Source organism: Neltuma alba, unplaced genomic scaffold (assembly GCF_004799145.2).
Source record: "Neltuma alba isolate B1F8T4 unplaced genomic scaffold, ASM479914v2 tig00010369_pilon, whole genome shotgun sequence".
Classification (NCBI taxonomy): Eukaryota; Viridiplantae; Streptophyta; class Magnoliopsida; order Fabales; family Fabaceae; genus Neltuma; species Neltuma alba.
In genome coordinates, this window is record NW_021635274.1 from 492066 (window position 1) to 517014 (window position 24949).

The 24949-nt window shown below is 34.5% G+C and overlaps 2 protein-coding genes, 1 long non-coding RNA gene and 1 pseudogene across 6 annotated transcripts; 2 read left to right on the forward strand and 2 right to left on the reverse strand.

The window, feature by feature from the left end:
• The first annotated feature begins 4345 nt into the window (after positions 1 to 4345).
• Positions 4346 to 11539, forward strand: LOC114756007 (110 kDa U5 small nuclear ribonucleoprotein component CLO). Of its 2 annotated transcripts, none has more exons than XM_028944916.1 (11): positions 4346 to 4572; positions 6252 to 7001; positions 7364 to 7432; positions 7522 to 8715; positions 8826 to 8924; positions 9013 to 9171; positions 9411 to 9496; positions 9582 to 9780; positions 10144 to 10254; positions 10390 to 10596; positions 11125 to 11539. In XM_028944916.1, exons 2-11 carry the CDS (start codon positions 6258 to 6260, stop codon positions 11221 to 11223), a joined length of 2967 nt encoding a protein of 988 aa, XP_028800749.1. In that variant the 5' UTR covers positions 4346 to 4572; positions 6252 to 6257; the 3' UTR covers positions 11224 to 11539. The 2 variants fall into 2 exon arrangements, with proteins under 2 accessions (XP_028800749.1, XP_028800747.1); XM_028944914.1 differs by having other exon boundaries at positions 6255 to 7001.
• Positions 11540 to 13371: 1832 nt separating this feature from the next.
• On the forward strand, positions 13372 to 17260 carry LOC114756008 (putative glycerol-3-phosphate transporter 5). 3 transcript variants are annotated; one of them, XM_028944917.1, is made up of 4 exons: positions 13372 to 13513; positions 14606 to 14968; positions 15058 to 16170; positions 16545 to 17260. In XM_028944917.1, exons 3-4 carry the CDS (start codon positions 15207 to 15209, stop codon positions 17060 to 17062), a joined length of 1482 nt encoding a protein of 493 aa, XP_028800750.1. In that variant the 5' UTR covers positions 13372 to 13513; positions 14606 to 14968; positions 15058 to 15206; the 3' UTR covers positions 17063 to 17260. The 3 variants fall into 3 exon arrangements, with proteins under 3 accessions (XP_028800750.1, XP_028800752.1, XP_028800751.1); XM_028944919.1 differs by having other exon boundaries at positions 14606 to 14667; positions 14786 to 16170; XM_028944918.1 differs by having other exon boundaries at positions 14606 to 16170.
• Positions 17261 to 17900: 640 nt separating this feature from the next.
• Positions 17901 to 18737, reverse strand: LOC114756018 (probable protein phosphatase 2C 27; annotated as a pseudogene).
• Positions 18738 to 23139: 4402 nt separating this feature from the next.
• On the reverse strand, positions 23140 to 24556 carry LOC114756004 (uncharacterized). The gene is made up of 3 exons (XR_003741388.1): positions 24496 to 24556; positions 23335 to 23483; positions 23140 to 23230 (listed from the first exon to the last, which is right to left on the reverse strand). It is a non-coding gene; the product is annotated as an uncharacterized LOC114756004 (long non-coding RNA).
• Positions 24557 to 24949: the final 393 nt, after the last annotated feature.

Consider the following 24949-nt stretch of genomic DNA (forward strand, 5'->3'; position numbering starts at 1 on the left):
CACTTTCCACTTGTTATATGTGCTAATATGTTGTTTGTGAGTATTTTGCTATTTTAGAATAATGATATGTTATTTAGAACTCGAGTAGATATGTTATACCATTTGAGTTATGAAAATTGTTTTGTAAGATTTTTAGAATTGTGATTGAAAAGTTTAGAAAGTTATATTATTTATATTTATGAATTATACTGAGAAAAGATTGAGATATTTTTTGTTATATTGTGAATAATTGGTTGTTATTTGAATTTTGAATTGAGTCCTATTCTACCACGTGGTAGGACCATCATTGGTGCACATTAGTTGGCTTTCTTCGTCCCTTAGAGTGAGGGATAAACATTTGTGACTTCTTATTTCCCCTAAAGTGTGAGATAGGCCTATGTGTCTGATTGATTTCCTATAGTGAGGGCTATACTTATGTGGCTCGTGTGTTAGCTCCATAATGAGGACTTGGGTGATCGAGATTATCTGAATATACATATTTTATATTTTTATTGATATATCCATATTTCTTGAGATTTAATAATTGTCCTACTTGACACTTCACGAGTACATGTTAGTATGTGTGATTAGTTGGAAAGCTGGTTATTGAGGCGTTTGTCTCACCTCGTGGTTTCTACTATCTTCAGGTAATAGTTCAAGTAGTGGTCTTTGAGGTAAGGCTTTGGAGGCATAGTATGTTGTTATAGCTTATATAGCCTCCCAGCTTTTATTCTATGTGTTAATTTGTTATATATTGCCACATAGGGCTCATCTACTTTGAGGTTGTAAATTAATACTTATAAGTACTACTATCTGATATAAGAGGGCCGTTAGAAGGCCAGATACCTCTAAGACTCTACATGTGACACTTTCTTAAGATGTTGACTTTTAACTAATAGACTTCATAGCTTATATTAAAATAATTTATCAGTTCTTATGTTTGAAAATATAAGTTTGATTTGAACTAATAGTTGAATAATATTTTTGGACTTTAAAAACCTAAGGCCCAAGTTAATGATTGATATTACTTGTAATATTAGTTTATTTCTTTTAACCATAATAGTGATTTTATGATTTTAATGTTTCTTCTTTTCTATCATGAATAATATTTCGAATAAATTGTTTGATTTAATCTAAATGGGTTTTGAAAGAATAGTTGTCACATTGTATGTTTGAGTATTCGGCTTAAATGTATTCAAGATAGAGATCAAATCAAAAGTGATTCCAATCCTATCTTTGTTAGATTAAGTTTCAATGATACATTTTCATTGGCTTATTTCAATAGATTGGAAATCTGTCCAAAGCCATCTTTGACTCTCCCTGTTTGATTTCTATTTAATTGCCTCATTAGATTTGAAAAATACTCAAAATTATTTTATAAGAGTGTCTTGTCAAGAGAAAAGTAGTTTTAGATTATATTAAAACACTCTACACTATACCAGAAAACCAATAAGAAGAATAAGAAGAGAAAAGTACTTTGTCACACATCATAAAATTGAGCCGACTATTATATATACAAGTTTCAATAGGAAGAATTATTTATTACTCTTACCTACTTTAGACACAAGCTGCAATAGAAACTTCGTTTTATGTCTAACAGACAAATTTAAAGATGGATTATAAATAGAAGATCGCATTAAGTTAAGAAGAAGAGATTTTTTAAGAAGAGAACAAGAAGCAATCTACAAGAAAATTATACAAAGAACATTCTTTATAACATTCTCTAAGAAAAATTATTAAGCTTTAGTGATTAGCATTTACTCTGTTTGAGAGAGAGAAAAAAAAACCCACTCCATTGTAAGAGTAATGAGATTTTAAGTGGAATATACTCTTAATAGTAGTAAGGGAGAGTGATTGCCTTTGGAATTGAAAATTTGCCTCTGGTATAAAGGTAGTCAATGCACTACGGTACCAAGAGCTCACTAAATCTATAGATATAGTGAAACTCTCAAGTAGAGTATGAGGACTGGATATAGGTTAGGCTTTGACTGAATCGATATAAATCTATGTGTGTATTATTTTCTCCTACTCTTTCTTCAAACGATAGGTGATATCTTCTCCAATATAATTTGATTTTATTGATTGAGTTTGATTACTTTAGTAATCTGAAAATTTTTATTAAAACCCAATTTATCCCTCCTCTTGGGTGTTCATCCTTACTAACATTACTAATATCGGCATCAATATTTGAAATTTTGCTTCTTGCTAAATTGAATTTTCAGCAAAATCTTATGGCAATCCTGTAAAACATTACGAAAATTTAAAATTTCCTTACATGCCAACAGAAACTTTGTGTCACCCTTTATGGTGTTTCTCTAATCCCTACCAAAGTAAACAAAACTTTTCTCACCATTTTTTTGTAGCGGTTCGAAACTGCCACTAGTGTCATCCTCGAGTCTTGATCTAGAAGTTCTATTGGTATTGGTGCAACAAATTGCTACTATTTTTATGGGGGGTTTGACTATGTGCGTAGAACCGCTAGCAAATCAATTGTCACGGTCAATTTTATGTTTGGATTGCAGTTGGAGAAGCCAAAAGTATATGGAAAAGCGTGAAACTGAGGTTAGTGGCTTATTGTGGCTTAGAAGATTGTTTGGATGGGACTTCTTTTCTAACTGACTTATGGGAAAAAGTAACTTTTCTAACTGATTTATCCAACGCAATCTGAATCAACTTTTCTAACTGACTTATGGGAAAATTGTACAAAGCTTACGATCTAATTAGTCAGGTGATTTCATTTACTTTAATTAGAGACCAAATAAATTTTAATTTATATTCTTGTTTATCCATTATGTATATTTAATTAATTATCTACAATGTGTTTTCAAATTTTTCTCCATAACAAATATTTTTATTTTATAATCTCACAAATAAACTATTTATATTTTACCATAATAATTTTATGTATTTTTTAAACTATTATTACATTAAAAACATATAATTTCAAACACAATTATTCAATAAAGTCTATGCCCTTTTTAGTCATTTACAACCAAACTAACTTTTCTATTAATCATCCAAACAACTTTTAACTTTTTCAACTGACTTTTTATAAGCACCTATCCAAACATAAATTATATTACACTAACTGACTTTTACTCTAACTTCAGTTACAAAAGTTAGTTAGACTATAAGTCAGTTTTGTCCAACGCCAATCCAAACATACCTATAGTGGCTTGTTAAACCACTATAAATGTGGTCGGTAGTGATCAACTACTACAAATCATACAAAATAATTAATACAAATTCATTTTTTTTGGTATTGTCTTTTCATTTACATCAAAATAAAACAAAAATGGAAAGTGTATAAGTTGCCACAAAATACTAAATGAAAAAGAGATTTTTGAAAATAAAATGATGAAGTAAAATTTATTTATCATCATCATTATAAAAAATTATTATGTTTATAATTGTTTCTTTGCATTTATATATAGTCTGTAATATAGTTATTTTTTATTTTATTGAGATTCACATAACAAAATTATTATGATCATACTCTTCTCCTTACATTTATGTATGATTGTTTACATAATATTATAAATTAGGAAAAACCCTAATTAAATCTGACTGAAATACCTACATTTAAATTTATACGTATACTTTTAACAAATTTTTAATAATGACATAAGGCCAAATTAAGGATTATTGAATATTATTAAATTATCATAATGACCCCTTTTTAATTAAAAAATTGATTATTTTACCCATCTCAAATGGTCCCTAGTCTCTTTTGATTATTCTTTGAGAGTAAAAAAGCATGTACGCTAGGCCTCATTGAAGGGGTCGCACCCATTTTATTGAGTGTGAAGACCTTCGGTGCTCCTCGAAAGAATTTTGGAAAGGAAAGCTGTTCGTTTTGATCAGGATGCTGGTAGATCAAATGCTGATGTTATGTTCTGCTTTTGTCTGTTTGCTTCGCTTAGTTGTTTTCTGTTGGTAGTTTTCTGATTTTTTGTGGACTTTTTAATACTTGCTTTTGAAATGGAGCATCTTTTCATTGGCCAAAAAAAAGGGAATATATAACTAAAACCTTGAAAATTATTTTAATAATACATTCTATATTACAATATAAGTAGCCTTTAAATATACACTTTTTATTTTGCTTATTTCTTGTTAGATGTCATCTAAACATATTTATATTAGTGGTGATTAATATAGAGATTATGAACTTATTTTGTGCAACTATCCTTTTCATTTTTGTTTTTTTCTTTTTGGTTGCCTTTTTTGATAAGGCTGATGCTGCTGCGAAAAACCTTGCAAGTTTTAGACGCTTCTGACTGGAGACACGTAGTGAATAGAAAACGGCGTCGTCAAGCAGCAGACAGGCAGCAAAGGGAACTAACGAAGGGGAGAAGCCGAGCCCGAACCCCTCCATTTGAATCACACCCAGTCGCGTACCCGCCTCACTGTCACTGGTCACTTGTCTGGCGCGAAGAAGCCCTAGTACGAAGCAGCGGCCTCCCTCTCCTTCAAATCCCTAGCTTATCGCTACTCTCCCGGAGTTGCTCACGGCCTTATTTCGACGTCGCCCACCCCGCCCCTCGACGTCGCCTTCGTGTTCTTCTTCTTTGTCAGCTAAGCTATTTCCTATTGGTACAAACAAAATCATCCTATTCCTTCTCTACGTGTTTTCGTTGGAATAAAAATATATTTCAGTGTTGGTTTTTTTTCCAATTGCTGTCATTTTTCTGTTTGCATAATGCCTTCTCTCTCTTCATTTCTCGGGGTTCTTCTTTTGGCCGATATTATGTGGCTTTGGGGATTTTCATTTGTTTACCTCGTCTTCTGATATGGCTAAGATTTTGTTTCGGGTGGCTTTGGTGTATTTCTGACGTTATAATGTTAATATGCGGTGATGTTTGTGACGAAATCTTGGAGAAAGCATATTGGGACCCTTTTTAGGTGTAACATCAAATCTTGATTATATTATTTGCACTTAGCTTTGATTTTCCCACATTTTTTTTCATCACTTTGAAAACCGCACTTTGACAGGGGCAGGAAATATGGCTGGCGTTGCCATCAGGCATCGGATACTGAGATGGGAGGCCTTGATGCAGCCTAATGATGTCATGTTTATGTATGATAAATCTGCTAGAAATTATTTAATGACATGAGGGGTGTGTTTGGCTCAAAAGCCCCCCCTGGGGTGGGGGGAGGGTTCATGGAGGGGAAGGGACGAGAGGGGGGAGAGGGATTGTAATGTTATCTTGCTTGGATTGATGAGAGGAGAAGGGGGGGTTTATGATCTGATATATGATCTGACAAGTGTAGGATATTGAAAGCTAATTGTAGACAAATTAGTCAGAGCAAGCTAAAATATTACCTTAAAAAATTTTCCTTCCTCTACTAAAAATTTTAGCAACCCAGACAAGGGGGAGGGGAGAAAAATCCCTTCTACCCACTCCCCCTCCTCTCACCTCATATCAAACGAGCCCTTAATAACTAGGCCAGTGATTTATTGGCTTCATACATGTAAGTGTTTAAATAGTGAAGTTAAGACAAGATAATTTGCAATGGATTATATGCTGTTTCATGCGCCCATAGCAATCTCTAAATTTTGAGCTATTTTATGAGAAGCTTTGCCTGCTTTTCAATTAGTAATGGCGGTTGAATGAACCAGGGTTTGATATCTCGTACCTCATGTTTGATCGAACTAGAACAGGGCTCCCTTTTACCTCTTTACCTTCATATGAAGATTTTCCCATAAATTATTACAAGAAAACAACTCTTTACTGTGTCATAGCTTTTTCAATAATTCTATTAGTACCTTTGGTCCTTAATATAAGAGTTAGATAACTAATTTGTGAATATTAAGGAAATTTGTTAAGTTAGTTATTTGTAGTAGATGGATGTTATTTTCCTTTAAATATTCTTGTTAATTATGTGCATTGGAACTACCTCTTGATGGAAACTCCTTAACATGTGTAATTAATAGAGACTACTTGGGGGCAAAATAAATAAATATTGGAGACAAATTAACTTGAGGTTTTATATTTAGGATCGAATTAAATCTCCAACTAGCTCTTATATTAATGACTAGAGGTAGTATTTTATAAAATAATTCTATTATGAAATAGCCTGTAGCCTCATGCTTGGGTTAATGTTACTAATTTTTATAAATAATCCATTTCTTTATATGCATATATATATTGACATTTAAGCTTTGCATAATTCATTTAGATGAGATATAAATGAAATTATTTATTCTATCAATAAATTGCTAATACTGCTTGGTGCATTGATTGATTGTGGTTCCATCGCATTTTTGATAGTAGAAGATGGACGACAGCTTGTATGATGAGTTTGGGAACTATATTGGACCAGAGATTGAGTCAGACCAAGAAAGTGACAGAGAGGACGAAGATGAAGAGCTTCCAGACAGACCCCCTGAGGATGAGGCAGCATCTGACGGTGAGGATACACCTGGTGCTACTGATGGCTGGATGACCACCTCCAATGATGTTGATATGGATAATCAGGTTGTTCTTGCTGAGGACAAGAAGTACTATCCCACTGCAGAAGAGGTTTATGGAGAAGATGTTGAAACTTTGGTTATGGATGAGGACGAGCAGCCTCTTGAGCAACCAATTATCAAGCCTGTCAGGAATATTAAGTTTGAGGTTGGAGTTAAGGATTCGTCTACCTATGTTTCTTCTCAGTTCCTTCTTGGCCTCATGTCTAATCCTACACTTGTTAGGAATGTTGCACTTGTGGGACACTTGCAACATGGGAAGACTGTATTTATGGATATGTTGGTGGAGCAGACCCATCATATGTCTACCTTTGATCCTCATAGAGAGAAACACATGAGGTATACAGACACTAGGATTGATGAACAAGAGAGGAAGATATCAATCAAAGCTGTCCCTATGTCTCTTGTACTGGAGGATAGCAATGCAAAATCATATTTGTGTAACATTATGGACACCCCTGGTCATGTTAATTTCTCTGATGAAATGACTGCCGCCCTAAGGCTTGCAGATGGTGCGGTGTTGATTGTGGATGCTGCTGAAGGAGTAATGGTAATTGTTTTAATTGATTGACTGAGTTGGCTACTGTTTTAGGTTAGGCCATGTTGAATATGGTTAAACGCCTGGCTGAGGAAATCCTGATGCAGAAAGAATTATTGCTTTTCTGAATCTGCTAAGAATTATTGCTTTACTGAATCTGCTCTAACTTTCCTGAATTAATTGCCCCATCAGCTATTGGTTTCCTATTCACATGAGAGTTTTAAAAAATATGGTTGTGGTCTATTAGACTGACTACCCCCCCGGGTTCTTACTTGTTCAAGTTGTCCTTTAGACTAGTAAAGCTATCTCCTGTGTGGTTTTATGTCAGTTGGCATAATGGAATTTAGGAATATGGGTTTCTGTTGTAAATGTAGGTAAACACAGAAAGGGCCATACGTCATGCCATCCAAGAGCGCCTGCCCATAGTTGTTGTCATCAATAAGGTAAACTATTCTTTATTAAACATCAGTCGCAGATTTTAAGTGTTATTCTAAGGTTTCCTATCTTTCTAATTTGTTATTTGTCTTTTTAGGTTGACAGGCTAATAACAGAACTTAAATTGCCCCCAAAAGATGCTTACCATAAACTCAGGCATACTCTGGAAGTGATCAATAACCACATATCTGCTTCTTCTTCAACTGCTGGCAATGTACAAGTTATAGATCCAGCTGCTGGAAATGTTTGTTTTGCAAGTGCTACTGCTGGATGGTCTTTTACTCTACAATCATTTGCTAAACTATATGGGAAGCTGCATGGAATTCCTCTGGATGCTAATAAATTTGCTTCTCGTCTTTGGGGAGATTTTTATTATCATCCAGATATCAGGACTTTCAAAAAGAAACCCCCTGCTAGTGGAGGGGAACGATCTTTTGTAGAGTTCGTGCTAGAACCCCTTTACAAGATATATAGCCAGGTGATTGGAGAACATAAAAAGAGTGTGGAGACAACTCTTGCAGAACTTGGAGTTACTCTAAGCAATGCAGCCTATAGATTAAATGTCAGACCTTTGCTGAGGCTGGCCTGTAGTTCAGTTTTTGGTCCAGCCACTGGTTTTACTGATATGCTTGTTCAGCATATACCTTCACCAAAAGAGGCTGCTATTAGGAAAGTTGATCATATATATACTGGGCCAAAAGACTCTACCATTTACAGAGCCATGTCACAGTGTGATCCTTCTGGGCCACTTATGGTTAATGTGACCAAACTGTATCCAAAGTCTGATTGTAGTGTGTTTGATGCCTTCGGTAGAGTTTATAGTGGCAAGATACAAACAGGGCAGAGTTTACGTGTTCTAGGAGAAGGCTACTCGCCAGAAGATGAGGAGGACATGACTGTTAAAGAAGTAACAAAGTTATGGGTATATCAAGCTCGAGATAGGATGCCAATAGCTGAGGCTCCTCCTGGTTCCTGGGTTCTTATTGAAGGTGTGGATGCTTCGATCATGAAAACTGCCACTCTTTGTAACGTTGATTATGATGAAGATGTATATATATTCAGACCACTTCAGTTCAATACTCTGTCAGTGGTGAAAACAGCTACTGAGCCGTTAAATCCAAGTGAATTGCCAAAAATGGTGGAGGGCCTGAGAAAAATCAGTAAGAGTTACCCCTTGGCAGTTACTAAAGTCGAGGAGTCTGGGGAGCACACTGTTTTAGGGACTGGTGAACTCTACTTGGATTCAATTATGAAGGACCTGAGAGAGCTGTATTCTGAAGTTGAAGTCAAGGTCACTTGCATATCCGTTTTCAATTTCCTTATTGTTCTTCATATTGACTCAAGAATTTATTTTTAGAGCTGTTATTTTTGTTGAAGTGTGTTCTATAATTGACTATTTAGGTTGCTGATCCTGTCGTCTCATTCTGTGAAACTGTCGTTGAATCTTCATCAATGAAATGTTTTGCTGAAACTCCCAACAAGAAGAATAAAATAACTATGGTAGGAAGCTACCTGAATTTGATGTTGGTTTTGATCAAACATGCTATATTGCTTGACTTTGCTCAAGCTAACTTCAATCATTCTTTAGATCGCAGAGCCCTTGGAAAGAGGTCTTGCTGAGGACATAGAGAATGGCGTTGTTAGTACTGATTGGAATAGAAAGAAACTAGGTGAATTTTTCCAGACAAAGTATGACTGGGATCTTCTTGCTGCGCGGTCAATATGGGCATTTGGCCCTGACAAGCAGGTAAAATTTCTGTGTCTGTCTGTGTGCTGCGATGCTTGTGCATTTGTGGGGCACATGCATGTGGATGTATAGGTACAGAGATAAATGCTTTGTATGGATAATGTAGGACTGCATTTTGTATGTCTCTTTTATGTTTGATCCCTGTTTACTGTCTTGTTTATATTTATTACTGCACAATTAGATGTAATTTTTTATGATGTCCCTAAACTTTTGCGGTAACATGCATGAATATCTTCCAGGGTCCCAATATTCTCTTAGATGACACCCTTCCTACCGAAGTTGACAAGAACCTACTAAATGCTGTGAAGGATTCCATTGTTCAAGGGTATGCATAATGGTGTGATATTTAACTAATCATTGATCCATTAGTCGCACATTGATTATGAAGTTTTATATTATTTCTTTTACAGATTTCAGTGGGGTGCACGAGAGGGACCTTTGTGTGATGAGCCCATCAGAAATGTCAAGTTTAAGATAGTTGATGCAAGGATTGCCCCTGAACCTCTTCATCGTGGATCTGGCCAGATCATTCCAACAGCAAGACGAGTGGCCTATTCATCTTTCCTCATGGCTACACCTCGGCTTATGGAACCTGTATATTATGTGGAGGTAAATGCTTGTCATTTCGATTGAACTATTATAAAAGTTTAAAGAAAAATGGAATTTGTATATTTTCAGGATCGGATGATTGAATCCCCATGCCATTGGGAGCTTGGTGCACATCTCTTTGGTTTAAATGATTGTCTGATTCAAAATTTCTGTCCGCAAAGCCTAAAAATATGATCATAATTGTATAAGACACACGATAAGACAAGAATAATATTTTATGGAAGGAGATACAACAATTTCTGTGCTTGTCACTGATTAATAATTGTTCTGGAGAACAATATATGTTGAGACATGATTCCTTATGTGGGAAGTTGAAACTTGTATGATCGCATGCTAAAGTTATTCTTCTCACTGTTTCTTCAGATCCAAACACCAATAGACTGTGTTTCTGCAATCTACACTGTGCTATCTCGCAGACGTGGGCATGTCACAGCTGATGTTCCTCAGCCGGGCACCCCAGCTTATATTGTCAAGGTTGGTGGCAAGTTTTTGTGCACAATCTGTGTAGAAATTGGTTATTTAGGACTACCATGTGGTTGTGGATATGCTGAATCTTGCATCATGCATCTGAAACCTGGATTATTGACTTCTTCCCACCTTTTATCTCAGGCATTTCTCCCCGTCATAGAGTCCTTCGGATTTGAGACAGATTTGAGATACCACACGCAAGGTCAAGCGTTTTGCCTCTCAGTATTTGATCATTGGGCTATTGTTCCTGGAGACCCGCTGGACAAGAGCATTGTTCTTCGTCCACTTGAACCAGCACCAATTCAGCACCTTGCGCGTGAGTTTATGGTAAAAACAAGGCGTAGAAAGGTAGAGTACTTCTATCCTTCATTGCATTGTTCACTAGCAGTTTCTTTATATTGTTGGTTGCATGCATTCTTGTCCTGCCTTTTTATGAATTACCTTATCTTCCTGAAGGGAAATAGTTGCAGGATTCTGCTCTGTTTATTTTTGTTTCTCTCATAATCTGTTTTGATGAATGTGATTTAAATTTCAGCTGACCAAGTGTTAGCAAAGGCAAATAAACTGATATATTATTTCGTATTCCCATAAAGCATGAAAACAGTGTTTAACCAATGGTTTTTTTTTTTTTTCCCTGCAAAAGATTGCGATCATGGATGCTTAGGATCGCATGACAATTTGGTAACAACTAATAAGTATGAAATATTGGTTTGATGAATTCCTACGAATAAGAAGGGAAAATTTTTCGATTAGAAGATAAAGCTATGCAGTGTTATGTTTATAGACAAAACATGAAGGAATGTTATAAATTATTCAAGTGTGAAATATTGGATAAGGAATGTCTATTAACATATGTTGTTGCATTCAATCTGCCAGGGAATGAGTGAGGATGTTAGCATCAGCAAATTCTTTGATGAAGCTATGATGGTTGAACTGGCTCAGCAGGCTGCAGATCTTCATCAACAAATGATATGATTCTTCAAATTTTGAAGTTCTGTAGCGTCTGATTATTTTAGTTCTGAATTTGGCATAGCTATATAAGTCCTCCCTAGTCAGTTCATATGCCACCGTAGTGTTTACATTTATGTTCTTCCCGCCCGAAAAAATGAAGTTTATAGTCATTTTGTATTCGAACTTCAAGATAAGAGGGGGGTGGCGGGGATAATGTAATATATTTTCGTTTTGTTCCCGACTGTGGAATGGCGAGTGATTGTTCAACGGGAGATCCATTTTGTTCATTTTCATTCTGATACATAGCAGCCCCAGTAATTTAGGAAGAAATTTTTTGTTATTTGATCGTGATACTATCAATTTATTCTATATTTCAAATTGTTTTGTGCTGTGATTTTTTCAAGGGCTCGTTTGAAGTCACAATTAAAAACATTTGTAAACATGTTTCACATGAGATGAAATAAAATTCTTTTCATATATTTATCTTATATTTTTTAAATTATGATTGAAGAGTTATTTATAAATTACTTCAAACTAATCCTAAATAGAAGCTGATATTCTCAGAAGTCCATATAGAATTACTCCAAATTAAATAATAGAAAAATGTGTTCATATTGAAAGTCTAAAATAGCAATTTCTTCTGCATATCCTATTGCACAATTATTCAAGTATATTGTGAATACCTTTAAAATAGAGTCTTGCGGTAACTTATCTATTCTATATCTTAATGATTAGTATTTTGATAATTAATAAAACTGTTTTAATTTGAAACCAATAGTTTTAATCCTTGAAATAAGATTTCAGCGATCAATCAGACTGTTCCATGGGCAAAAAATTTTTAAATAGACAAAAATAAGTTAAATTTTAATAACAAATTATTAACTTTAAATTTCATAACCAAAACTAAAATAAATTCAAATTTCGAACACTAAAAGTAGTATTAACTTTGTACATAAACACAAGTATCAAAAAGCCAATTCCATCATGACGTTTGGAAAGTCTGTCTTTTATATTAAAAATAAGTTTTCATCCTGCCCCTTGAACCTGTTAATAATTATTCGTGCTTCCAAAAAGGATTTGAAAGCTATATTTAGTTTTAAAAAAAAAAAAAACTGCTACGCTGCTTTAATAAAAATTTTGCAAACCATGATTTTAAAATTTTAGCTTTCTTGACTCTGTTAGCTTCTAATTGTCATGTATCGTTGTAATTGATCTGCTTCCCTATAGTAGAATAAATTTGCTACATACTTGAATACTAATGGGTATATCGAGCAGCCTTATGATTGATTAACAACTGCAGAAAGGAGAAACTCCCTCGTGCTAATAAAAATAATCTCATTCGTCTCCGATGAATAAGTCACAGCCATTAAAATTAATTTTTCTTCAACAATCAACATGACCAATTTTAATCAATAACCTATTTTTGTAGTAATTACCTCCTGTCCTCAATATAAGACATAATTAACTAATTTGGAGATCTTAAAGAAGTTACTAAATTACTTAATTATAATATATGTTACATCATCCCTCCAAAATAATTATGTGTATCATTAAATTATATATACTACTTTCAGTCTATAATATAAGAGTTAGTTTGACTTCTAATTTAGTCCTAAATATAAAATCCCAATCCATTTTGTCTTATATTTATCTATTTTTCTAAGATAATCCTTATAGTAGTTGTACATGCTAAAGATTTCATTACATAATAGTTTTAACTAATACACATAATTAATAAAAGTGTTTTAAGGAAGATAACATTTATTTATTACAAGTAACTAATTTAACTAATTTCTTAATTTACTCAAATTAGTTAACTGAGTCTTTATAATAAGGATTGGAGGCAGTATTGTTTTCCAAATTTTATTGTTTGGCATTTTAACCTGTTTGTATCATCTCTCTCCGTTGGGCTTTGATGTCTTGTAAAAGCCTTCTTATATACTCCTTTTTATTTATGTCTGGAATAAAATTGTTTTTTTATTAAAAAAAAATTACAAATGATAAATGGTGGAAAAATCGCAAATAGAGAACCTAGAATATACATAATTGTAATTTGGGTCCTTGAATTTAGAGACTCGGTCACAAATAGAAATTATAAAATACCGGTTAAAAGACAAAATACCCTTCCACCTTTTGCCAATCCCTTGCCCACATGCCTAAACCACATCTTTCTTCACTCTCGACTTATCTCCCTCTTCCTTTCTTATGGTGGCAGCGAGGTAAACGATGACAAAGACAATGGTGATGAGTGAATGAAGGAAGGTGACGATGAGCGAATGAGATACTGCGCGGATGGCAACGAAAATTGTTCTGGGTTCGATTTTCCCTCCCCACCTTTTTCTTGGATTTCTGGGTTCTTGTTTTCGGTTTTCGAACACATCTTGCTTTCTACCCCTCAATTTCGTTTTTTTTTTTTGGTTCTTGAAACAAAGTTGCTTGATTGTTCTGGGTTTGATTTCTATCTGTTTCTTCTTTTTTTTTTTTGGTTAAATTTAAATCTTTGTTCTATCATAAAGTTTCAAAAATTTTCACCTTTAATTTTGACGATGGCTCTGCGATGTTGGGTTTAAAACCGTTCCTTAGTTGTATAAGTATGTGTTATGAGTCCAATTTTATGAGAATTCGGTTTTAATTTAGACTGGGGAACCTAATTCCCGAGTTTTAAATCTGATAATGAATCTATCACACTGTTATTTTGCACAAAATATTAGAGGGGCCAGAAGTTCCGTGGTTTTTAATATTGCTAGGAAAGATACATATTTTTATAAAGGTCTTCTGGATTTGCTCACTTAGCGAAATAAGTATATCATTATAGATCTAGTTTCTTTCGCTGATACTATAATGATATATGATCATGATATCAATAGGCCTTTCATTTTATCACCCATTTTAAGGGAGAAGAAATATTTATCAAGATGGTGTGAATGTGTTCTATATTATTCTTAAATTGATATATCAGATTGATGGATTTTATCTTTGTCATGAGACCCAAAAATTTGTTTAAACTTAAAAGTAACTAGGAATATCAGTTCTCTGTATGGCGAAGCTAATTACCTAAGATTTCATGCTTAGTGTTCCTGTGAGATGGGTTTCAGGAATCGTAGATTTTGTATGGTGTCTCTATGCTTCTATTGGTAAGATTAAATTTAAAAGGTCAATAAAGTTCATGTTCTGTTTTGTTTTCTCTTCTTACTAACTTATTATTTTAAGTGTGGAAGTTATTATTTTCAATTATGGAGTTGTTATTTCTAAAACTAAATTGTAATTTTGAATATTATATTTGTTATTTTCATTTTAGAAAAGTTACCTTATTATTTTCTTATTTTGATTAGTTAACTTGTTATTTTCTGATTGTTATTTGACAATAATATACATATTTCTAATTAATGCCCTGTTTGGTATGTAGGAATCGGAGGTTTGGAAATGGAAATGGAATTAAATTCCATGTTAAACTTAAATGGCTGTTTGGTATGTCATATTTGGATCCACATAAATTTAATTCAATAAAAATGGTGAATAATTCCATGGAATTCAAGATTTGGCCTTCTCAATTTTCATTTCTATCCTCAAATGCTAACCCTATCAGCACTGCCCACCGCCGGTGACCACAACACACTGCCGGCGAGCACAACCTAGAAGACTCTTCATCATTCGCACTATTCTTCGGTGGGCACAACCCAAAACAATGTGGATCTGAGTTCATTATAGTTTATTTCGAAGAAGAATGCAAACGTGTAGGTCATCATCGGGAGTAACAGGGGCCCGTTTGGTACGCTCATTTTCTCTTTATGTGTAGCGCTTGTAGTAAAATAGGAAAAGAAAGCTGCAGGTGATTTCATACTAAATGTTCTGTTACAATTGACTGGTATAATATTCCTCTCCGAAGCTTGGAACTATCCACAGCATCTAGGAGATCTTGGGTGGTCTGGTTGGGATGATTGTGTAAAATGACAAAAATATTTTGTCTTTATGCTATATTTTGCATGGTGGATCCCCAATGAATAGCGATGCCATCCCAGCTTTCGAGTCTCGCTCCGGCTTTGACTCTCTTCCCAAGCCTGAAACCCCCTCACAAAACCCTACTTTTTCACCAAATCTTAGTTCTTGTTATCACATTCCTTGCATATGCTTCCTTCCATGCCTCCCGAAAGCCTCCCAGTATTGTGAAGAGTGTTCTGGGACCGACGATTAATTCCAATTCGACTCAAGGTTCTATTATCGGACCCGGCGAAACAGGTTGGCCTCCGTTCAATGGAGATAGGGGAACTCACCGGCTTGGCGAGCTGGATCTCGCTTTTCTTTCTTCCTACGCTGTGGGCATGTACGTGGCAGGTCATATTGGTGATCGAATTGATTTGAGGTTGTTCCTTGTATTTGGGATGATGGGTAGTGGCATTTTTACCATACTTTTTGGCTTAGGCTATTGGTTTGATATTCATGTGTTGGGGTTTTTTATTGGAGTTCAAATTATTTGTGGGTTGTTTCAGTCAATAGGGTGGCCTTGTGTGGTTGCAGTCGTGGGTAATTGGTTTGGAAAATCAAAGCGGGGCTTGATAATGGGGATATGGAGTTCTCATACCTCAGTTGGGAACATCATTGGTTCGATTGTTGCCTCTGCAGTGTTAGAATTCGGATGGGGTTGGTCCTTTGTGGTGCCTGGACTTCTTATCATTTGTATGGGGATTCTGGTGTATGTGTTTCTTGTTGTGAGTCCAGAGGACATGGGATTTGTGCAATCTGCAAGTGAGATTGAAATGAATGTAGAAACAGATGGAGTAGAGAATGTGCAAAAATCGGAAACAGAGGAAGCAAAACTCCTTGATTCTGATGATTCGGATTCTTCATCTGCACTTGGGTTTTTTGAGGCGTGGAAGTTACCTGGGGTGGCTGCATTTGCCTTTTGTCTCTTTTTCTCTAAGCTGGTTGCTTACACTTTTCTCTATTGGTTGCCCTTCTACATTACGCACACAGGTAACTGTTGTTGTGTGTATAAATGTTTTCACATAGATTTGGTTTGTCTTTTGCTTCAATTATTATTAGCATCTGCATATTATTAGTGTGACTGATTCTTTATATTGATCAAGCTATTTAACCAATTCAAACATTTACGTTTTATTGAAATGTGTGGGTAGAATGCCTTTTCTAGTAGTTATGATTGACCCGGTTGCTTAGACAATCTATCTGTTGTAGATTGAGACCTAAAGTTTTTTTGATTGGTGGTCATGTCTTTCCAATGTTTTCAATGTTGACCACGATACAGCCAAATGCTAAATAGCAGAGGCTGTGTTTTTCTTCGATGTAAACCTACTGCTTCCTTCATAGCTGATTCTGGTTTTCATTTATAGCTGTTGCGGGTGTGCATTTGTCTAAAAAATCTGCTGGAATACTTTCAACAATATTTGACATTGGAGGAGTTCTTGGTGGAGTTATGGCTGGCTTCATTTCTGACATGATTGAAGCTCGGGCCGTTACTTCTATCATATTCTTGTTCCTATCAATTCCAATGCTGGTTCTCTACCGGCTTTATGGGAGCCTCTCTATGTTGATCAACATTGCGTTGATGTTCCTTTCGGGCTTTTTGGTGAATGGTCCGTATGCACTAATCACAACTGCTGTGGCAGCTGATCTTGGTACACAGACGTTGAATCAAGGGAATTCACGAGCACTGGCAACTGTGACTGCAATCATTGACGGTACTGGTTCTGTTGGAGCCGCTCTTGGTCCACTCTTGGCAGGGTATATTTCTATTAGGGGATGGAACAGTGTCTTCTTTATGCTAATTCTGTCTATTTTCCTTGCTGGCTTGTTCCTAGTTCGTGTGGCAAGAATTGAGATCAGAGATAAGATGAATGCAAGAAAGTGATTTTGGAAATAGAATGGTAGAAATACATTTTTGTTCATTTAGGCTAGGGATGCCATTGGTGTTTTATATGTTAGAGAAGTCACAGGATATGAAATACAGATGAGGTCATTATCATTCAACTTTGTATTATTTACTCATTCTTTGTTCACTGATACAAAATATATAATATTGGTTGATTTTGTTTTTTAAGAGTGATAATCCAACATGCTCCCCAATATTTTTTCCTTCTATTTTTATGTGTTTTTAATTTCTGTGCCCTTTCTGTGCATGGGATAACATGACAAATTTGTGATGTTCCGACATTATAGCTGAACTGTTTATTTTAAAACTGCCCGTTTCATCTGATTCTAATCTGGTCAACCATAGTGCTCTATATTAACCTGGATCAACACTTTGACTTGTAACAACAGTGTAAAATTAAACAAAGGAGGAATAAAATCGTCTAATATTAAAAACAGTTTATAAAATAATGGCCTACATCAGTATTCGATTCTCTTCAACTTTACAAGGGGGAAAAAAAGTAGAGAAATGGGTCTGACGATCCTAGTTTGAAAAGAAATCTAAGATTATGACTTGATCTGTTAACAATCTTTGAGAACTAGTGAATCATGAATAGAATTTCAAATATCTTGGATGAGTTTCATTTTGTGCCTCGCATATTATATTTTAGCTTCATTTGATCCAATCAAATCTAGGTATTTTCAAACAAATTGTACACTTCTGCATGAAAAACCGCGTATCTCAATAGAAGCCTGGTAGATAAACAATTATCCTACAATGATTTGATTTTGAACCCATGAAAAATACCCCTGCAGTGCTTGTTTCTGTACAGTCTCAAATGTAGATTATAATCCTCTTATATGTTGCGCTCTCGCTTTCCCATTAACTAACAAGAAAAAAATAATCCTATGCGGTATAAATTTGTATTACATTTTCAGAGCCTTTCCCCGCTCCATGACTAGGTTGAACATCATTCATTTGGAGATGCAAGGAGGCATATTTTGTGCGTGACAGGTTAATATATGTAGACAATCACATCTCAAGAGGGAAAAAAAAATCAGCTACCTCGCAGACCAAAACAATATTCCATCCTTCCAGTAAGGACTTGAGGTCTGAAGTCCCTCAGTAGATATGCTGCTTCTGAATCTTGGCCTCTCTACAACCACAGGTGGGGGTGGTTCTAAGTGAAAACACGCTACCGTCACAGTTATCTTACCTGTTGACTTTCTCTTTATGGTTTCCTCCACTATCTCTTTACAGCATAATTTCACATCATTATGCTCTTGAAGCCTCTCCTTGCAAAATCCACAGCATTTTTGCTGCAGAAAACGTCCCATATCCCATCACTTCCAATTATCAAAACCTCATCTTTTTTGGTTATTGTGGTCAGTTTGAGTTCTGGCTTAGCCCTTAAAAGGTTCTTTTCTTTCGCTAATTTCCTTCAAGCCCTCAAGATACTAGTCGCCTAATGCCCGTGACACTGACAGCTAACTGGCCATTCAGAAAAGCATTATCAACGAATTCAACCAGAGACTCAATTCACTTCCTCTCTTTCACGCAGAAGGGCCGGCCTATCATCTTTGGACATTTCTATTGCCCTTCCACGTCTGGAGAAAACAACTCTGCAGTCTCCTGCATTGGCCACTAGCAAAGACCTGTACAAAACAATGTAGGATTATTCAAAACCCAGCCCATACTAAATATGAATTTTCAAAATTCTAGTTACAACAGACAATATGCTAGAGGGCGTATGATAGTACTACCTGCAGTCCTAAATATACTCTCTACACTAATCACATTGCTGCACATTCAGACAGAAGGACCTTTCTTGTTCCAAACAAGTGCTCAGACATTGATGCTTCATTTTTATTGGCCACAACAATAAAAACAAACGGCTTCCTTGGTTGAATAATAAAAGCACCCAAAAAGATCTTCCCCCACATTGACATTTGCCAGAATTTATGGAATCACAACGCTGTGGCACTTTAAATCAACACCATTTATATTTGGCGTCAAATTAGCGCAACTGCGCATTGACACTCTGCATTTTATGTCATGTCCAAAATGAGTTCCTCCAAACAAGGACACGCACATGGCAATCCCTATTTATGAAGGAACCTTACGGGGTTGTCTTTCGGATTCAGATTCTACCAAGTAGGGAAATTGAAAATCTATATATTGTGCGAAATATTAGTAATATATTGGTATACCCCCCTCTGGTCCGAAATACAAACCAACTAAAGATTTTCTTATCCATAATATAGGTTACTTGAAAAGTAATAAAAAAAATATGACTCATCATATTCTTTTAACTCTTTCAAGACATCATTAATGTTTTATCTTAGTTCCAGTGAAATGGTTGAAAGATGCTTATGTTGTAGAGTGGAAGTAGTACCTCCAATTTAACCAATTTCAAACCATACCAGCTCTGAAGATCCAGATTCCAAACAGGATACACAATATGCAAGGCTGGAAATGACAGGGTTTTCTGGATTCTGAGTCTATTTTTTTGATACGTCTGAAAAGAAGGAAAACTAAGGATGCTTAACTCATCAGACTGCAGCATGCCCTTAACGACGTGGAGCCCAAAACTTGAAGATCATGAGGGCATATGCTAACTGATTATCATCTCAATTGCTGAAGTTCCACTTGCCATGCTCTGTTCATCATCTCTTTGATCTCCATAATCAGCGACCAGTCTTCATGTATGTCATTTATCAACCTTCAATCAGGTCAAAAGCTTCTGCAGAACCACTTCTGAGAACTATATCTCGATAGCCGCGATCACAGGCCCTTTTAAGACCCATCAAGCAGCAACAAAGTTCCGCCGCAAGACTATCAGTGACGTCTAATTGGAGAAGGGAACCTTCCAAAAGGCCTTGGTTCATGTCCTTAAGAATCCCCCCACAAGCAGCAGCGTTGGATCTATAAGAAAAAGCACCATCTACTTCGACCAAGGTTCTTTCCCTGGTATTTAGTCTATTGTTGTTCTGCCGACGCCAGTATTGTCCCTCCAGTTGACGCTGATGAGCTGATTCTGTATCGCTGAATCTTTTAAGTGAATGAAATTACGTGCAAACTATTGATACTCTGTCTACTCTCTTTTTATTTATTTTATTTTCATTTTTTGTTTTGTATACCAAACATCGTAGAGCCTGGTTGGTACGCTCTTGCAATGAAAATATGGAAAATGTTGATTTTCCATGGGCGGTGCATGCTTGGTTGTAAAATTTTTCAGAAACCAAATTTTTGACAACAGTAAATTTTGCATCATTGGTTCCCACAAATTTTGGTGGGAGTTGCTTGAAGACCCATCACAACGTTGAAGTAGAAAATGATGGACAAAGGAGTTTGTTCTCGAAGGGGACCTTCAGCAATGTTGAATATTGGCTTATCATCACTTCACATGTGGGCTTGAGTAGTGTTCTGTTTTCAAAGGATTCCAGCTCCTTTACCTCATCACGGCTACGTTGTTCTTGAGTTGGAGATATGGCACTCGGATTGTAGCTATTTTAAAATTTTCAAACATGATTTCCCTTCTATTTAATTTTTAAAACCAATGGCCTGCTAATGGACCAAGTCTCTCCCTTATGAACCATGAGAATGTCTAACAAGCAATCAATGACCTTAGGACGAACATTAACGGGAAGGCTTGAAGAAAAAGAGCATTCATTTTTATAAATGGTCATTTCCAATCTGTCTGAGTGAATTGCTTTGTTTACTAAACTGAAAACAGGAGCAAATAGGGTGTGTTAGGAAGAAATTAAAAAAGAAAGAAATTTGTTTTTTTTAACCTTTGCTTACTCTTTCAATCATAAATTTAAAAATATGAAACATTTTTGAACGGGTAATATTTTATTAAAAAGTAGACTCAGATTTTTTTTTTTAATAATATGTTAATTGTCTATTTTGAATTTAAATTGGGAAAGTTATCTATGGATGCTAAGCTTTAACTGTGATAAAGAAATGAGTAAATTCGAATTTGGTGGAACAAAAGCGAATTTGATAGGATTATATCCAAAATTACTGCATAAAATGTGAATTTGCTCATGTGATGACCAAATTCTTTACTACATAAAATACAAATTTGTTTAAACAAATTCGAATGTAATGCAAAACAATTCAAATTTACTGCATCAAATTTGAATTTATTTTTTCTTTTTCTTAACATATTAAAACTTAAAATTTTAAAAAATAACTTTCAAAATAAAAAGATTTTCTAAATGGGTCTCATTGCATTAAAAACTGAGCTCAGTGAAATTTACAATAATATGTCATTTGTCTAATTTGTATTTAAATTAAAAAGATATGTTCACCAGAAATTGACCTTTAAATTAATTTTTTATATGGGTTTGTTTATGCTTTGTTTAACACTTAAAAAATTAGGGCAAATAGAGTGTATTTGATACTAAGTTGTGATTTTTTTTTAATTTTATTAAAGTACACTTTTAGTCTTTTAACTTTAGACAAAGTTTCATTTTTGTCCCTTAACTTTAAAAAGTAAACTTTTAATCATTTAATCTTAAAACCGTTAATAAAAAATGATGGTATTGAATTCTTAAATATTAGTAAAATATTATTAAATGCTAACGTATTAAATTTAATTTTCAAAACAACTATGATTGTTTCAAAAAATCATCATTTAAGAGTAATAATTTTAGAGTTAAAAAACTAAATATATTTTTTAAAATTAAGGGGCCAAATTGAAACTTTACACCAAATGAATACTTTAGCTTTTTAATTTTTGTAACTTTTTAATATTAGAAACATATTCTCTGTCAATAAAGGAATCAGGATGTTGGCTAGCTATTCTTAAAAGCCCAGTTTGATGAATCCTCATTTTTTAGTGTTTTTCAATCATGAATTGGGGGACGGCAAACTTTTGAATTGAATCCGAAATCACACTGCATCTTACGAGTTCAAAACAAAATGAGAACGTGCTTAAAATATATTATATAAATTTTGTCTACAACAAAGATAAAATATAAATAAGAAATTAGGAAAAAAATTACACTGCTCACAAAACAAACTCAGAATCTATGTATAATATTTAAATTTTTTTTGTATTCAAATTGAGGATTTTGTTTTCTTTAATACTTTATTATTTAGTTATTTTTTAATCATTTAATATCTCTAGTGATTTTTTTATTTATATTGAATACTTATATTTATTAAAATTATAATATATTTTTATTCATTTATTTTATTAAATTATGAATTTTTTAATTAAAAGCATTTTTATTTCATAATAATGAATTCTTTAATTAAGGGTAATATGGTAAAGTTGTACAAGTTTCCAATCTATTTTTATCCAATCAAACACAGTTTTTCATTCCAATGCTTACTAAACACGCCCTTGGCCAAAAATTTATCATTCCAACCAATTCTTCCTACCAAATGGGCTCAGATGTATTCATGCATTAGTGAAGTTGTGGTTCGCAGAGAACACATATTTCCTCAATCATCGCTGAAAGCCAACTTAATAATAGGAGTTTAAGTAACCAAACAAATTAAATGATTACTTAGTAGAGCATAGATATTCCCCTTATCCTATTTATAAAGTAGAGAGAGAAAGCTTTTCTTTATACTATTTATACTCCGAAACAACTTTGGAGAACCGTGGAGCAAATTCTCCCATAGAAGATGTCATTAGAGATGGGGATGGCACAATATAGCAAACCTGCACTGTGCCATGGAAATTCCGGAAGGGGGGGCGGTTTTCTCTTCATCTCAGATATGGTGAAGAAGGGTTGTCATGTTGGGTCTTGTCCGGTTGAAAAGAATAATTTTGGACTACGGTTGGGGAAGACATTGGGGGCTATAAGGAAAGAAACAAGGGACCAGGTAGAATATTTTAAAAAATAAAGGGCTTGCATTCATAAACAAAAAACAAAATATTAGAGATTTAATACATTAGATTTTATTTTTACTACAATGTTAGGCAACTTTCAATCTTGGTTTGTTATCTAGTCAACATTTGATGCAGGTCCTAATTGTTCCACAAAGTTCTGATGTTTAACCCATTTTTGGGGTTGCATGCAAGAATTCATAGAATACATAACACCTGCAAAACCTCACCTGCATTGATCAATAATAACATGATCCGCTTCCTTCACACGAAAGCAAGGAGATGTACGAGCAGCAAGATTTGAATGCCTCTTCTCATATCTATATGATCAGCAAGTTTGCAGCGTATTGCTAATACTCCCCAAAATGAAACAGAAACAAGAAACTAAGGGGCCATAGCTACAAGTAAAAAAAAAAAAAAAAACCTATAATGCTTCTTGACAAAATGAAGATAATTCCGCCGAATGATAATAGTCCTTGTCATCTTAGCAATGTGACAAGTTCAAGCTAAGATACGACCTCGGATATAAACCGTACCAGTGAAGGGGCACTCCTTATCAATATTTATAGGTGCCTATACGAAGAGTAAAATGGTAAGGAAGCAGCATTAATTTAAGCGATCATACAGAAATGGATTGTAAAGCACTTGGAATGATAAAACACAAAGGAGTATGACATGAGGAATGTAGAAATGCATTTTAACTAGCAAACTTATGATAGAAAATGGGGAAACATATTAGGAATATAATTGGGTGCCTAATACAATTATAGACTTTAAGGATAGAAGCAATTGGATTCTAGTATAGCATTATGTTTTCCGATTAGATATACCTTCTCAAAAGGGTGTGGCTAATAAATACAAGATAGTTTGCATCAACTGAAAAAACTCATCATAATAATTTTGAAAATTATATTTATCAAATGACATCTAAGCACTAAACTAGCACCTGCATCCTAACAAAACTCAACCGTACTGCTTACATCATACTATTTCCAATCCTTAATATAAAAATTAGTTGACTTATTTGAATAAATCAAGAAAATTAGTTAAGTTAGTTATTTGCAATAAATATGTGTTGTCTTTCCTAAAATAGCCTTGCTAATCAAGTTTCATTTGATAAAATATTTACCATGTACAACTACTATAATGACTATCTTAGGAAAAATGAATAAATATAAGAGACAAAATAGATTTGAGTCTTATATTTAATATCAAATTAAATATCAAACAAACTCTTATATTGATGACCAGAAGTAGTAGTTTAAAGGAAGCTAGCATTTTTGAAAACATCCTATGTTTCCGTAGCAATGATTAACTAGACCATAAAAGCGTTCCCACAATATTTATTTATGGCATAAAGCCATCCAACTAGGTTTACTAGGTTCACATATTCATTAAACTTCATAACATACTAGAGTGCAGCATGTGTAGTGCCCTATCAAGGGGGAAAAAAAAGGCTTACAATAATGAAGAACTATAGAGGTCATGATAGCATAGTAATGCAATCACAAACAAACGGAAGTGATACTAACAAGACAGGTACCACGACATATAAATAAAATCAGAGAGAAATCAAAATGAATACCTTCAATGGCCTCCGTGGGGTCTTGAATCCAAGTCCAATGGATTTCTAGAGACGATTTCTATCTTTTTCAGGCTTTTTTCCCTTCCCAAATTTCTTGGAGCTTCAAAATGAAATCAACAGCAAATCTGCCCCAACATTCAGCATCAACATAAAACTCAAGTGAAAAGTAATCCATGAATGAGAAAAGGGACTCTAGTCATCAATCTACATACCACACGAACACTTTCAATTGCTTCAAAAAAAGCCTTCTTACTCTACAATATTAAGGGAGAAAAAACAAAGATCAGTGAAAGATTCAAACTAAAATCAACAAATTATCGCACTACGAAATGAAGAAAACAGCCAAGAGACGAGCTTGTTCAACTATGGTTGCTAGGGCTCTCTCCATCTGAGTAACGAGGTTTATTGAGGAAGAGAAGAGAGGATAGATCCCAACAAAAAAATCCTAATCGCT